The 13,027-nt window shown below is 38.0% G+C and overlaps 1 protein-coding gene across 3 annotated transcripts in view; it reads left to right on the top strand.

The window, feature by feature from the left end:
- The window catches only part of RASA3 (RAS p21 protein activator 3), a 182,000-nt gene that overhangs the window by 91,742 nt on the left and 77,231 nt on the right, over positions 1–13,027 (top strand). For all 3 annotated transcript variants that reach the window (XM_085320869.1, XM_085320870.1, XM_085320868.1), the window contains one exon: positions 6,366–6,469. In XM_085320869.1, the coding sequence (XP_085176995.1) occupies positions 6,366–6,469 (104 nt within the window). The remainder of the gene's footprint in view (positions 1–6,365; positions 6,470–13,027) is intronic.

The following is a 13,027-nucleotide window of genomic DNA, read 5'->3' as shown; positions in this document are numbered from 1 at the left end:
TTTATTTTTCATTTTTTAAATTTGGGGCATATTTGAACACTTTATTTTCTTCTGTTTGCAGTTCATGGCTGCTTAGCTAAACTTCTCTCACGTGTTCTGATAAGATCTTGGACACAGGCCACTTCTCAAATCTTAAGCACATAGTTGTTTCCCTTAGTTGGAGTGTTGCCAAAATTAGCTGTTGTATCAGAGTGAGCTCCGTTAGCTGCTTCTGTGTTCTTATGTTGCCAGCCCACCGCCTTGAGATACCAGCCTTCCGCAGGCCTCAAAGTGGATGCTGAGCATGAGCTCTGCAGCTTCTCTCCCATTTGCTCTCCACTCCCTCCTCAGTGCCCTGTCTTCTGCTGGGGCCTGCCATCTCCTGCGCTAGGCTACATCTACCCAGAGCTTTAATCTCTTCAATTAAGGCAAAAGGCTAAGACGGGCATGGGCTAGACTTCAGGCTGCCCAGGGATGTTACGGGCGGTGAGGAGCGCATGGTTGCGTGGGGAAGTAATACAGCTAGGAAGGGTGCCAGGAAGGGAAGTAAGGCTTAATGGAAGGAGAAGAATAAAGTGAGCCTTGAGACCCAAGGCGAGGTTTATGAATGAGAGCGTTTATCCATACTGAAAGCCACCCATGTGAGTAACAATTGTTGGTGTTGTAGACTACTTTGAGCTATTTAAAAACCAAAAAAAAAAAAAAGAGAGAGAGTAAATGCAGCTGTAATGTTGTAATGTGACTTCTCCCGTTGTTGGTGTGTGTCATCTTACAGAATATTTTGGGAGGTGACCAGGGGCCAAATGGCTGCTGCTTAACATTATCATAATCCCTATAAGCCTCACTGAGCCAAACTAGCAACTGTCAAGTGAGGATGATAACTATAGCTAGTGTGTCTGTCTCCCTTCCAAGTTTAGGATAGAGAACACACGTAGTGCATTATTTTATTTTTTTCCTCCATGTGGTAGAGGTGGCTGTGGCTATGACAGGGCAGTGCCCACCTGTGTGTGTCTGCACAATGACACAAGGAAAATTGGGCAGAGTGGATGTCTGGGACACTACAGTCTGCACTCTAACAATGGGCATAAGTGGTATGTTTGGATTTAGATGTTGCCTTGTGTGCCATATACTTCCTGCTGCATGTACTCTGCCAAATCTGTGCTTCAAATATAATACTAAGTATTTTTAAGAACTTGTGTAAGAAAGCTAGTACGACATCTGCCAACTTTGGCTCTTGCAGGACCTTACTTGCTTGTCTTCTTGTAGATCTGTTGTCTAGTAGGAGACTGAAGTGTATTCAGATTTTATTTGGCTTGCTCGGGCTGCTTTGACTAATCCTTCCCTTTTCTTTCCCCCCCCCCTTTACGTATGCTGCAAAGCATAGTTAAAAAAAAAATCTATCAGCCACACAGCAGAAAAAAGTAGTAGAAACAAACAAGTGTACTCCTTTGTATACAGTCTTTTTTTTTCTTTTTTCTTTTTTCCTCCCCCACTTCCAGCTCACACTGAGATGTGAACTCTGGTTTTCAGTTCATGCAACAGGATGTATCCAGTATTTCTAAACGTTTTACAATAGTCAGAGGATGTGGAGTTGTCTGTGGCATGTTAATAGTCCTTACTTGCAAGCACAAAAGCGATTTAAAAAAAATCTATACACAAAGAGTTTTGGTTTGAGGAGTTTCATTATTATTCATCATGCAACTCTCTCACTTCATTCACTGAAGTTCTAATGCCAAAGTGAAAACAAAACTGCTTTTGCAAATCCTCAAGTATTGAGAAGCAAGCACAAGGTTTTGCAGCATAGCTTAAACTGAAGAAATGTTTTTATTTTGAGATTTGCTTTATAAAGCCTCCTCTTCTCAGCTAGTACTATTTGTGATGATTTCAGTAGATATGTAGTCCTATGGAATTAAAGTTGCCTCCGGAGTTTAGTAAAACATGTAAAAGCAAATAAATTTTGCACCTCTTTTCGGGGGAAGAAAGTCCCCATTCATCACATTTGGTATTTGAGGATTCTGTTCCTTATTTGCTTTCATTCCACTTGATTTATACAATCATTTGTTTCTCTTCTTCCCTCTCTTCTCCTGAAAACACATCCATTGCCAAAACATATATTAGATTCAGAAATGAGTATCTCAAAGGGGAAGTGCTGTAAGTTGGATAGTTATGTGTGAATGAAACAATACTTGTAAGGAACTCTTTGCCTTTGATTTCTTGGTGTTCCTGTTCACCTGAGCATTTAGAACAAGTAAGTTTTTTTTTTTTCTTTTTTTTTTCTTGTGCAGGGAGAATAGGCCGAAAGTTTTAAATCCATTGCACTGTGTCCTTTACACTTTTACTTGACTGTTTGTTTATTTATTTAACAAAGCTTTATGACTCTCCTGTCATGATAACTCTGGAAGTTTCCTAGGGAAAGTGCCATCCTGAGGAAAAATCCATTAAGTTGTGCCTCTGCCTTAGGGGTAGTGTAAAAGCTGTGCAAGAAGAGAGCCCCACGCTGCCTGAAGGAAGGACTGCTGAAGGAGACCTCCCCTCCTTCGGAGCCCAGCAAGGTGCTGCCTGTGTACCAGAGAGGAGAGGATGGGAGGGCTTGAAGGCTACAGAGCTGGGCCTTTCCCATGTGCCTGAAAACTCTGAGCAAGGCTTTAAAATTGATAAGAATCTTTATCTGCACTGTCCAGTCCCTGTCACGACAGTTACAGAGACTGACCTAGGCACAAATCCTATTTCATAAATAAGTAGTGACTAGTGCCTGCCCTGCCAGTCTTCTCATTGCTATGACAGCAAAACTTAAAAGAAATTAGTAAAATTGGACTAAGTTCAGTATTCTGAAGCTTAGTTTGAAACTACTTCTAAATGCAGCTTGGACGGAGGCTAATTTGCTTTTACAGTGGAGGGTTGTTCCGCTGTTTTCTGTCTGTGCAAAATCCTATTTTCTTCTACTGCTTGCTTGAAATCTGAAAGAAACGGAAATAACAATGCTGGTTTTGTGTATGATTGTGTACGACTTTCATTTTTGACCATATTGGTGTGCAACCTACACTGTAATGTTGAGGAGGAGGAGACAGGGACAGACTGACACGGACCTTCATTGTTTCTCCTCGTCTTTGAGCATTTAAAATTTCTCCTGAGCACGGGACTAATCTACAGTGAAAACTTTAAAGTAGAACTTGAAAGTTGAATCTGAAAGATTCCTGAGTTTTCAGCTGGGCTATTTTTCATGTTTGGTTTGGAGCATCTTGTCAGGCTCCTGAGGGCTGTGTAGGCAGATGCTGCTGCTTTTTATTAATTGCTATGTCAAAATAAAAGTGCTCACTGAAGCTATTGAACCAATTTTGGCTTATGGAATAGAGGGCGACARTGAGGGAGGGAGGAATTTTGTATAGTCTTTTGGAAAAAAGATTCTGGAGCCCTGGGGCTTCTGCTCAAATAAGTTAGCTTGGGAAATAAATCATGGGGTTTGACTGCTGCGACCTCTTGCTCTTCAGGTCCAGGAGGGAGACAAAGCGAGCACTGTTCTGAGGAGATAGATGGAGGATAAGCACACAGTTTAAGTGGAAGCTCAAAGCACTTGTGTGGCTACTGTTGGTTCTTTCAGAAAGAAGAGACTGTGTCTACAGAGCTACGCGAGATTTGGGGGAGAGAGTCAGACTAATCTTAATGTGTGTTTTCCTAACAGTTAAAACTCCGCTGTTTAGTTGTCCTGTGGGGAGTGAATGCACTTGTGTTGGAAATCTGCTTGCTTTTATGAATGAAGAATGTAGTGTGATTCAGGGGTGTTACCTGACTGACATAAGCTTGTAAGTCTACAAGGGCTACGAGATCTTGGGGTGGCGAGAGGAAACGAAATGCTGAACAAAGGTTATATTCTGCAGCCTGTGAAAAGCACCAGCCGGCAGGGGCTGCTAAGCCTTGTGCCTAAAAGTAATGACGACATCTGGTCCTGGCATGGCTCACTCTGACTCCACTGTATTACTATTAATAAATTTCTTTCTGATACTGTATATTGGACTGGAAACTTTCKGTTGTCCAGTCTGCTTTTCAGAATGGCCTGTGTTTCGCAGTCTTGGCTATCTCCTGCTCCTGACCACTGCTGGCGATGATGGTTAATCAAGGACTTGCCAAAGGACCCAATTGTTGTCTCTTCCATATCCTAGAAGTTGAAAAGCAATGAAAATACAAGTGAAGGTTGCACTGAGCATACTTTTATTTAACTGGTTCTGGGAAAAATAGCAGGGAAGCTTCCATAGTGTTATTCACAAAGGAATGGGTACATAATCTACTATTCATCAAATATTATTTTATTCCAAAGTCATTAGTGAGTGAATTAATCTGTCATGTTCTTCCTGAAAAAAGCACAGTTCTGTGGCTAAACAGAGTATTAAACTTTCAGAAAGTTGCAGGTGTTTTGCATGTAGAATACACTAAATGTTTGGACAGTGGTTTATGTATTTGTAGACCCCACTGAGTTAAGCCTGTGTGAAAACTTGCATCAAAGGATGTGCACATTTGTGGCTGCTGTTGGACTGTGGCCACTGGGACAGCCAGACTACCCTTGGTTTGGTAGAAGTTTATTCTAACGAAGAATTTGGATATTTTGTATCTGAAGGAGTGGCTGTTGCATTCTTGCTTCTAAATAAAATCTAGAATGGATAAAGATGAGATAACAGAATACTGAATCAAAGACAGTAGCTAGGATGAATGTAGCAATCAAACCAATTACCATTTCCAGTTGTTACCTTTTTTTCCTCCCCTTTTTTCTTAGTAGGGATGGCTGAATGGGTCGCACATTGGTTGCTAAATTGCCATGATTTACAGCTGGATGCATTTAAGTTTAAGGAACAGAACCTTGTTTTGGTGTCAGAAGTTTAACCTGTGGGTGAGCCTTGGGCTTCATTGTTCATCCAATATGCGTTTTTCCACGTTGCTGGTGAGGTAAAGATGTAAAAATGTTTTTCCTGCGTTTTGAGTGACATCTCTGAACTTGAAATTACCCAGTGTGGCATATTCCMTTTGAGTACAATGTTTACTGTTGAGCCAATATGCAGTGCCTGTATGTTTTGAGTGAGATTTGCTAGCTAGCTGTTGAGGGCATACAGGAATCTTTTGGAGTGTATTTTTACTGTAGGCAGAAATATAAGCAAAAGTATACAGTGGTGTAAAATACCTATGCTGTGGTATCCTGAGAGAAGAAGCCAAGGGAGCAGCCTCTACTGACAAAATGCATGAAAAATGGAAAGTTAATGCAAGGAACTATTAATAACTCTTGGATATGTAATTTTCTAACATAAAAAGCCTTTAATAAAGATTAAAGCTACAGCACACTTTCATCTTCCAGTTTTGTGCTTAGCAAGACAATAGGGAGGCCTATGTTTAAAAAGGGAAGAAAAAACCTCCTGGCTTTCTGCCTGTTAATTAGAATTAGAGATTTATTTCAAGTCTACATCTGCAGTGCATGCTCTATTCCTCCATATGACTCAAATTGCATCCATCAATTTAGATTTACTGAAGCATGCACATGTGGTGAAGAATCTGTGGTAAAATGGCAGAGCTGTCAATGAACAAATAATGTTGATAGATGCTTATAGTTCTCAGGCGTAATCCTTTAACCATGTAATTGGATAGAGAAAAACTGAAAGGGTTGCTGTTAGAAGTCTGAGACATTTTCCACTTAAATTGGTAGGATTCAAAGCAAGTCACTTAAGTCTCTAAAGAGCTTTTTGTGCTGAGATAGTAATTTTTTTTTAAAATGGTCTTACTGTAAAAGAACTTTATTCTAGGGAATTCCAACAAGCAGAAATAGAGGTGTGCAGGGCTGTTGGATAACAAGCATCATGCTGGCTTCAAGGGTTAGTTACTATCAATTGTCTGAACCTGTCTTTAAATTAGAAACTTTGGAAGGGATGAGAAAGGAGGCAATGGCTGTAGGCATTTTATTTTAAATGAATGAAGCTCTTAAATATGTATGCAAGAATTCCCTGCTGTATTTGCTCATCCTGCTTGTCTATGTGCTCTAGTGGTCTCTCTTACAAGGCCTTCTGTAAGCAGGGGTCTCTCCCATCCATTTTAGGCACATGCTAACATGTAATATAGTGTCTCTGCCAGTTCTGTTTAGGGACTCTTGTTTTTCCAAATAAAAGGAAGTACCTGTTCTTTCTTGAACGTTAGGAAATCTTGTTTTGTGGCCATTCAAGGTAGGTGGGGAGAGCTGAGATGGAACAGCGCTTGAAGATGCATCTTCGTGGGAGGGAGAGACCATTGTAGTCCAGAGTGATGTTCTGGGTATGAAGTGTAAGCACACTTTTTCTTCCAGGGTGCCAACACTAATTTCTCTCTTTCTTTGTGTGTGTGTGTGTATGTGTTTTTTGTTTTGTTTTTTTACCCAGCCCCTTCTACGGAGAAGACTTTTACTGTGAAATTCCTCGGAGCTTTCGTCATCTGTCATTTTATATTTTTGATAGAGATGTTTTTCGAAGGGATTCCATCATAGGTATGTGTACATATTATTTTTTTTTCCTTTATAAGCTTAATTCTCTTGGATTTTGACTGTCAGACCATGGCCTTACAAGTAGAGGTCTTGAGTTGATAGGAAATGACAGTGATAAATGATGCCCAATGCTTTCCTTTTTTTCCTTTTTTTTTTTTTTTTTTTTTTTCCAAATCAGTTAGTGACTACAGCATTACTGTTACAAAAAAGGTTAGGAGATAAGTGCTGGTTGTTCTGGGGGCAAGTGCAGATTGCAGTTTAATCAAAATAGGCATTATAGCAGTGTCTAAATGTTGGCGGTATTAGTTATTGTATTTTTTTTTTAATGTAAGGTCTTTTAGTTTTGGAGTGTTACAGGGCTCAYTGGAGTTATCTGTAGGCAGTATCATTAAAGTCCAACGACCTTAGTGGGCTGCACAGTAATAGTTACTGGTCACAGGTACCCACAGTACAGTGATGACAGAAAAAAAAGGTATGAAGAGCATCAGAGCAAACTGTTACTTGTAGAACTGAAAGTTTCAGGTCTGTGAGACTTTCGGTGCCTATTTGAGATAGACAAAGGTTCAGCTTTTCCAAATATTGCTTGCCAAACATTTCACAGGCAGCAAACTGCATGACATTTGATTCATCCCTAGGGGTAAGAAGCTTATTCAACTCAAGTTATCATACACGGGAACAATTTAAGTTTTAAGGCATTTTATTACGGCATTTAAGCTTCCTGAAACCATATCAATTTTGAGGACTGATATCATATCATATATATATTTTTATACATATATGTGTGTATATACATATTATTTATAAAATATATATTTTTTTCTATTTTATTTGATTGCTGTGTGTTAGTGGCCTTTTTTTTTATTTTTTTTTTTTWGGGTTTTTTGGTGTTTTTTTTTAGTTTTTCTTCCCTTAATTGAAATAAGCCATGTATGACTGACTCACTAAATTCCAATATAGAATGGCTGTAGCTCACAGTGAGGTGTGTATATTTTGATGGAGCTTGTGGTGAGGAAGCTGTCTGATGTTCAGCAATAGTTTGTACAGTGCTATAAAAAGCTCTATTATATGCACAGAATTGTAGTGWTGATCTCTTCACATATATCTTTCCATTACACTAGTTTATCATGCAGTTACTGTCTTTTTCTCTTTAATTCTTTGTGATTTACATATGAGCTGAGAAGCTGGATCATTCTCTTTATGGCCCTAACCCAGCTCATCTGTGTGTGGAATCTAGCATTTTTGTTGTTTTTTGTTTTTGTTTTTTAATGGTGGCAGTGGAGGGGAAGACCTAGCCTGCTTTTGAGAATGTGGTAGGAATCTTAGTTTTGAATTCTTTTTGTGGATTTMGTGTTTAATGTTATGGTGAGAATTTGACTTCTGGTTCACTGGGTCAGAGCTTGTGAAAATTAATCCAAAATCCAGTAAAGTTACTAGAAACTGTTTGTATTAAACTTAATTGAACAATTCTTTAACAAGAAATTGTCTGCTTTATTTAAAGTGTTAATCTGCTGTCAGATACTCCATTCCTTTAARGTGTATCATCTTTAAATCGAGGTTCTCTTAGCTGTGTGTCCTCATACCTGTACATCAGTTTAAAACAAATAGGTGTATATTTCCATCAGTCACTAACAAGTAGAAGTCATTACTGTGATTTTTAAGAACTTTCTTGTTTCCTGATATCTCTTTAGATTTTGCCATATTTCTAAAGTAGGACTCTGCGATATGTTCAACCAAACTCTTCAGTTGGTAGGTTGGTTTATGTAAGTTTTAGGATACCTTGTTCCTCAAAATGAAAAAATTAGGAATTCTGTTATTTTGGGGGCTTTTTCTGAGGTTACTTTTTCTTGAGGCAAATAACTACCTTTTTCAATTTAATGTGTTAACCCCATCTTGAAATATCAGTGTACAGAAGTGCAGTTAGGTAAAATTCATGTCTCTTTCTGAGAAACAACACAAGATACATGAAAGATCTTAAAGGCAGGATCACCAGGTGAATACAGTACAATAACAGATAATGCTGTGGAGCCAGGACAATTTAACAGGAAGCAAGAAGTCCATCTTGCAGGCATTATGAAATATTTCATCTTTACTTGCAGGTCCAAGTGGCAGCTACTTTAACTATCCATTTCAGAGGAAAATGCTGTTGCACAAGAATATGCAGTCATAGCCAGAGACTTTGCAGAAGAAAAGTGTTAGGTAAAGAGCTAGGGTAGAACTGAGCTGGTCTAAAATGAATGCTTAGTTCTAGCATACGCATCTTGTGTGAGGCTTTCAGTTTTGGGGTTTTGAGTGAGCTTTTTGAAAGCTTTTTGGTCTCTAATCTCCAGCTTCTCACTGGTAATGTGAAATAATATCTCCTTTTTTGTTCTTTTTTTTTTTTTTTTTTTTTTTTTTTTTTTTTTTTTTTTTTTTTTTTTTTTTTTTTTTTTTTTTTTTTTTTTTTTTTTTTTTTTTCATTCTTGAAATCATCTTACTGGATCTCCTGTATGTTACCAGTTTTCTTTCGCTGCAGTGGCTCACAAGCAGGCCATGGACTGGGATTTTCTTGCTAAGAGTTTTACTCTGGAGCAAGGGTTTTGGCAGACATGACACAAATCAGACCCCATGAAACTGCAGGGAGAAGTGCATATTACTTCATTTTATTTCCGTGTTCCCTAAATTCCTATTTTAATAGTCAGGCTCTGACATTGGAGGGGAATCCTTCAGGAACTGCTGAGAGCAGCTCATGCAATAAAGGACCTGCAGAAGATATGCAGCGAATTTTGTTTGGATGTGCAGATTGTTGATCAGGTTTCCATTCTTCTCTACCTCTTCGGGAAAAAGAGGTAGTATTCTTGCAGTTTGACTTTTCTTTTTTCGTGTGTGTGTGTATTGAAGAATCCATATATAGGCAGACTGATGTATTACTGTTTTACTGTAGCAGTTAGGTAACAATGGAGTTCCGGCTTTAACTGCATTGATATTTTACAGTTTATATTAGCTGTTGTAGTCCAAGAGTTTTCCCTCTTTTTCACTCTGTTTTTTCCTTCATTCTGATCATAGGCATATGTGAAAAGCATTGCAAAGATGCAGAATCCTGATAAGTAGCTAAAAGGCAATGGAGAGAGGAGCGAAAAAGCAGAATTACTGTCACTTTATGATATTGATAAATTGAGATATTAAATTTGAATTTAAATTGATAGAATTTACCATGTATCAATATTTAAAGCTTTTGTTTGTAGTAGGAAATGGTTCTGGAACCAAAGCAGCACTCTGGAGTAACTGCATGCAGTTATTTTCAATAGTTCTTGTTGAGCAGGAGTCAGCAGCAGCAAAGCTAAGCAGTAGAGTGTTTTTTTTTTTTTTTTTTTTTTTTTTTTTTTTTTTTTTTTTGATGAAGGGAACTCTTTCATAGGAACAACGTCTGTAACATTAAAAAGGAATAGTTGCTTTAATATGCATTCAATTCAGTAAGTCTTAAGAGACCTCCTCTGGAAGAGGCTTGCACTGAAAAGTTTGTTTAGAGTAATGCTAGAATAGTCTCTTCCACTGAGCTGCTGAATTCTGCGAATAGGGGCCCTTTGTTTGCATTATAGAGATCGCTTGTTATGTTCTGTCATCATGAGACACTTCTGAAGTAAGTGTGGTTACCCATGCTCATCTAGCAATGTGCTTTCTCAAAGAGGGGAATTGGGGATTAGTGCCTTCCATCCRGGGAGACTGAATTTAAGTTCAGATGTTACTGAGCTTGTGAATTTGACTGTGTTTCCTGTGTGATCTGGTATGTTTAAGACATCTGTTTGTGTTGTTTATTTGGCTGGGGTTTTTCTGAGAGCGGGAACACAGAGTGCATGTGTCTCAAAGCAGTGAGAATGTGAAAGTAGCTATTTTTTGAAAATGGTTGACTAGAAAAATTCCTTTTGAATCACTACTTTGCATTGTCAGAACTTTCTCTTGATGCTCTAATATTCATTTCCAGCATGACTGGAGCTCAGAGTAGGCATACTTTATTCAAAGGTAAAGTGCATGTTTGTGATAGCAAATTATCTAACATCCAAAATGCAGCTTGCTCAGTATGTGACAGATGAGAATGCTCAAGCCAGCAAAAAAAGGAAGGCGGAGGGAGAAAATGAAAAATGAGAAACCCCTGAAACCTCTGACAAATACTTCCGAGGAGAACCAAACAAATGCAAAAAAAAATGAACACGTGTCTAGCAGATATGTTTTGGAACATAATGTAATACTTTGGCATACAGGATGAGAGAATTGTTCAGATAAAACTATCTTTGGGTTTGCATATTTGTTTATTATGTTTGAGTTTTCCTAATGATAATTTGCTAAGTCATGTAGGATTTTGTTAGTGGAACAGATGCAACTCTGAACTGCATCTTGGAAGAATCTTCGATGCCAGCTGAAATGCAAATATAATGAATGAAATACACAACTTAGTTGATCTAAAGTATGAGTTGTGTCTGGTTTTTGATAAGCTGTGGCAAATATACACTTCCTATGGAAATAGATCAGTCTTAAGTTGTCTCTTGCTATTGTGTCTTTTAACTGTTAGCTGGCTAGAGTTTAATACTGATTTACATTGTATGTTGGATGCTTTGAGTAGGAAATTAAAATGACGATAAGTTCCATTTTAATTTAGCCTTTTTTTTTCCAAAGAGGAGCCAGAACAGCTTTACTTTCTAAAATAAAAGAATGACTTTCTCTACACTGTTTCCAAGTGATCAAATATGAGTAGGAGGCAAAGTTGATGAAAAGTGTATGTATAATAAATAGCAGAGTTACTTTCATCTAAATGTTTTAATGAGAAAAATTCTGGGGAAATGGGGTAACTTGAAAAACTGGCAATTGATTCTCTACCAGCAGTAAGGGGAAAACAAGATAGCTCTGAGTAAATGCAGTACAAGGAATTAATGCTGCTAAATATGGCAAATGTAAATATACATTCATTAATGATTAATTTTGATATTTCTTATTTTTTTAAAAAAAATATTAAACGAAATTATAAATGAATCAAGCTGAGCCAATACATTAGAATTACAATACAGATTTTCTCACTCTTTCATAAATGAGCTAGATTAACTGAAGAAAACATCTCCGTGAGAGGCCCTGAGCTGGTATTCTTATGGGTGTGTAATGAACAGTTCAAGTTGCAAGTCTGTGACCTTGAATATATAGATCAGTTAAAAACAGGAAATGTGCCACACCAAATCATTTAACACTGCACTGAAAGAATAGTTAATATTACATGCCCTTCAGGTGGTAGGTGCACAGTTATTTATCCTCTGTTCAAATCACAAATCATGCTGTATTTTTTTCCTGAGCGCTTCGTTTGTTTTGTTAACAGATACACGTAACTGGTGTGATAATATCTATATTAAGCAGGAAGCTGGACAGAATAAAGTGCAACCAACAGTGAAGTTCTGAGGGGAAGAAATTACTTTACCATATCAAATTTTGTCCTTCTTATTGCACTGAGGAATAAGAACTCTTTTATATTTAAGTTTATTGTAGTCCAGACTGATGGGCAGGTTTGGTTGCAGTGGGGGTGGGGTGGGTACTAAGAAATTACCAAAGTCAAATTCCTGAGCTGCTCCGTGAAGAGGCAGAAGACCATTGTGGAGAAGACTAGCCAGTTATTCTGTTAATTACATTTACTATACTTCACTGCTCTGAGACACTTTTATAGAGGTTACTAGGTGTGTTCTAAAATAAATTGTAACCCTTGTGGCTGGTGTATCCTMACAGGTTGAACAATCTGCACTTTGCTTCAGTTCATTTAGTATTATGTAGGGAGCAGTAAAACAAATGTTGCCTTTGGAGGTAATCAGAGTTGGCTGCTGCGGACTAAATTAGAAAAAAGCAAGTCATAGCTCATGGACATTCTCAGAGAATGAAAACACTCTGGAACTGGAAGCGGTTTGAGGGTAGCATGTTTGAGCTGTCTGTGCCTTTGTTAATAAGTATGTGCAGGGCTGAGGAGAAGGTGTATTTATAAAGTTGTCACCATTTGTTACCAAAAGACCAAGCACACCATCCATCATGAAGTAACTGTTKCCAAGTGTAACTGAAACATCACCATTTTATACTATACTGCATTTGAAGTAAAACTGAAAAAGAACCATTCCTGCTAAGCTATGGTTCCTGTTAGGTAAATGGAGGAAAGATCTTCCAATACAATGCAAAATTGAGACCAAGGTTAAAGTAGACAATTGTGTTCCTTTTCTTTCCCAGTCCTCCACACAGCTGACTATGGCTTAGGCAGAAGTCACAACTTCAGGTTTACTGTTTCTGTGATGTGACTGTTGGATGACATGGGAATAATGTCTACTCACTAAGGTATAAATAGAGCTACTAATGAAATAAAGGAAACAGATGACTGTGTCCCACAAAGACAAGTCTTGAGAAGCTGTAAACTAGAATTAGCCTGAGAAGATCCTCTACAGTTGCACAGAAAGCCTAAAGTAAATACTTTCTGCATAGAATAAATTCTTAGGATGCATTGACAATATCTTTTAACATAACAAATGATCACAAAAGCAGGAAAACAAAGTTGAGCTTTCAAAAATACAT

This window comes from Rhea americana, unplaced genomic scaffold (genome assembly GCF_003343005.1).
Source record: "Rhea americana isolate MKP2758 unplaced genomic scaffold, rheAme1 scaffold_66, whole genome shotgun sequence".
NCBI lineage: Eukaryota > Metazoa > Chordata > Aves > Rheiformes > Rheidae > Rhea > Rhea americana.
The sequence above is the reverse complement of the archived record's forward strand: the minus strand, read 5'-3'. Positions and strand labels throughout refer to the sequence as shown.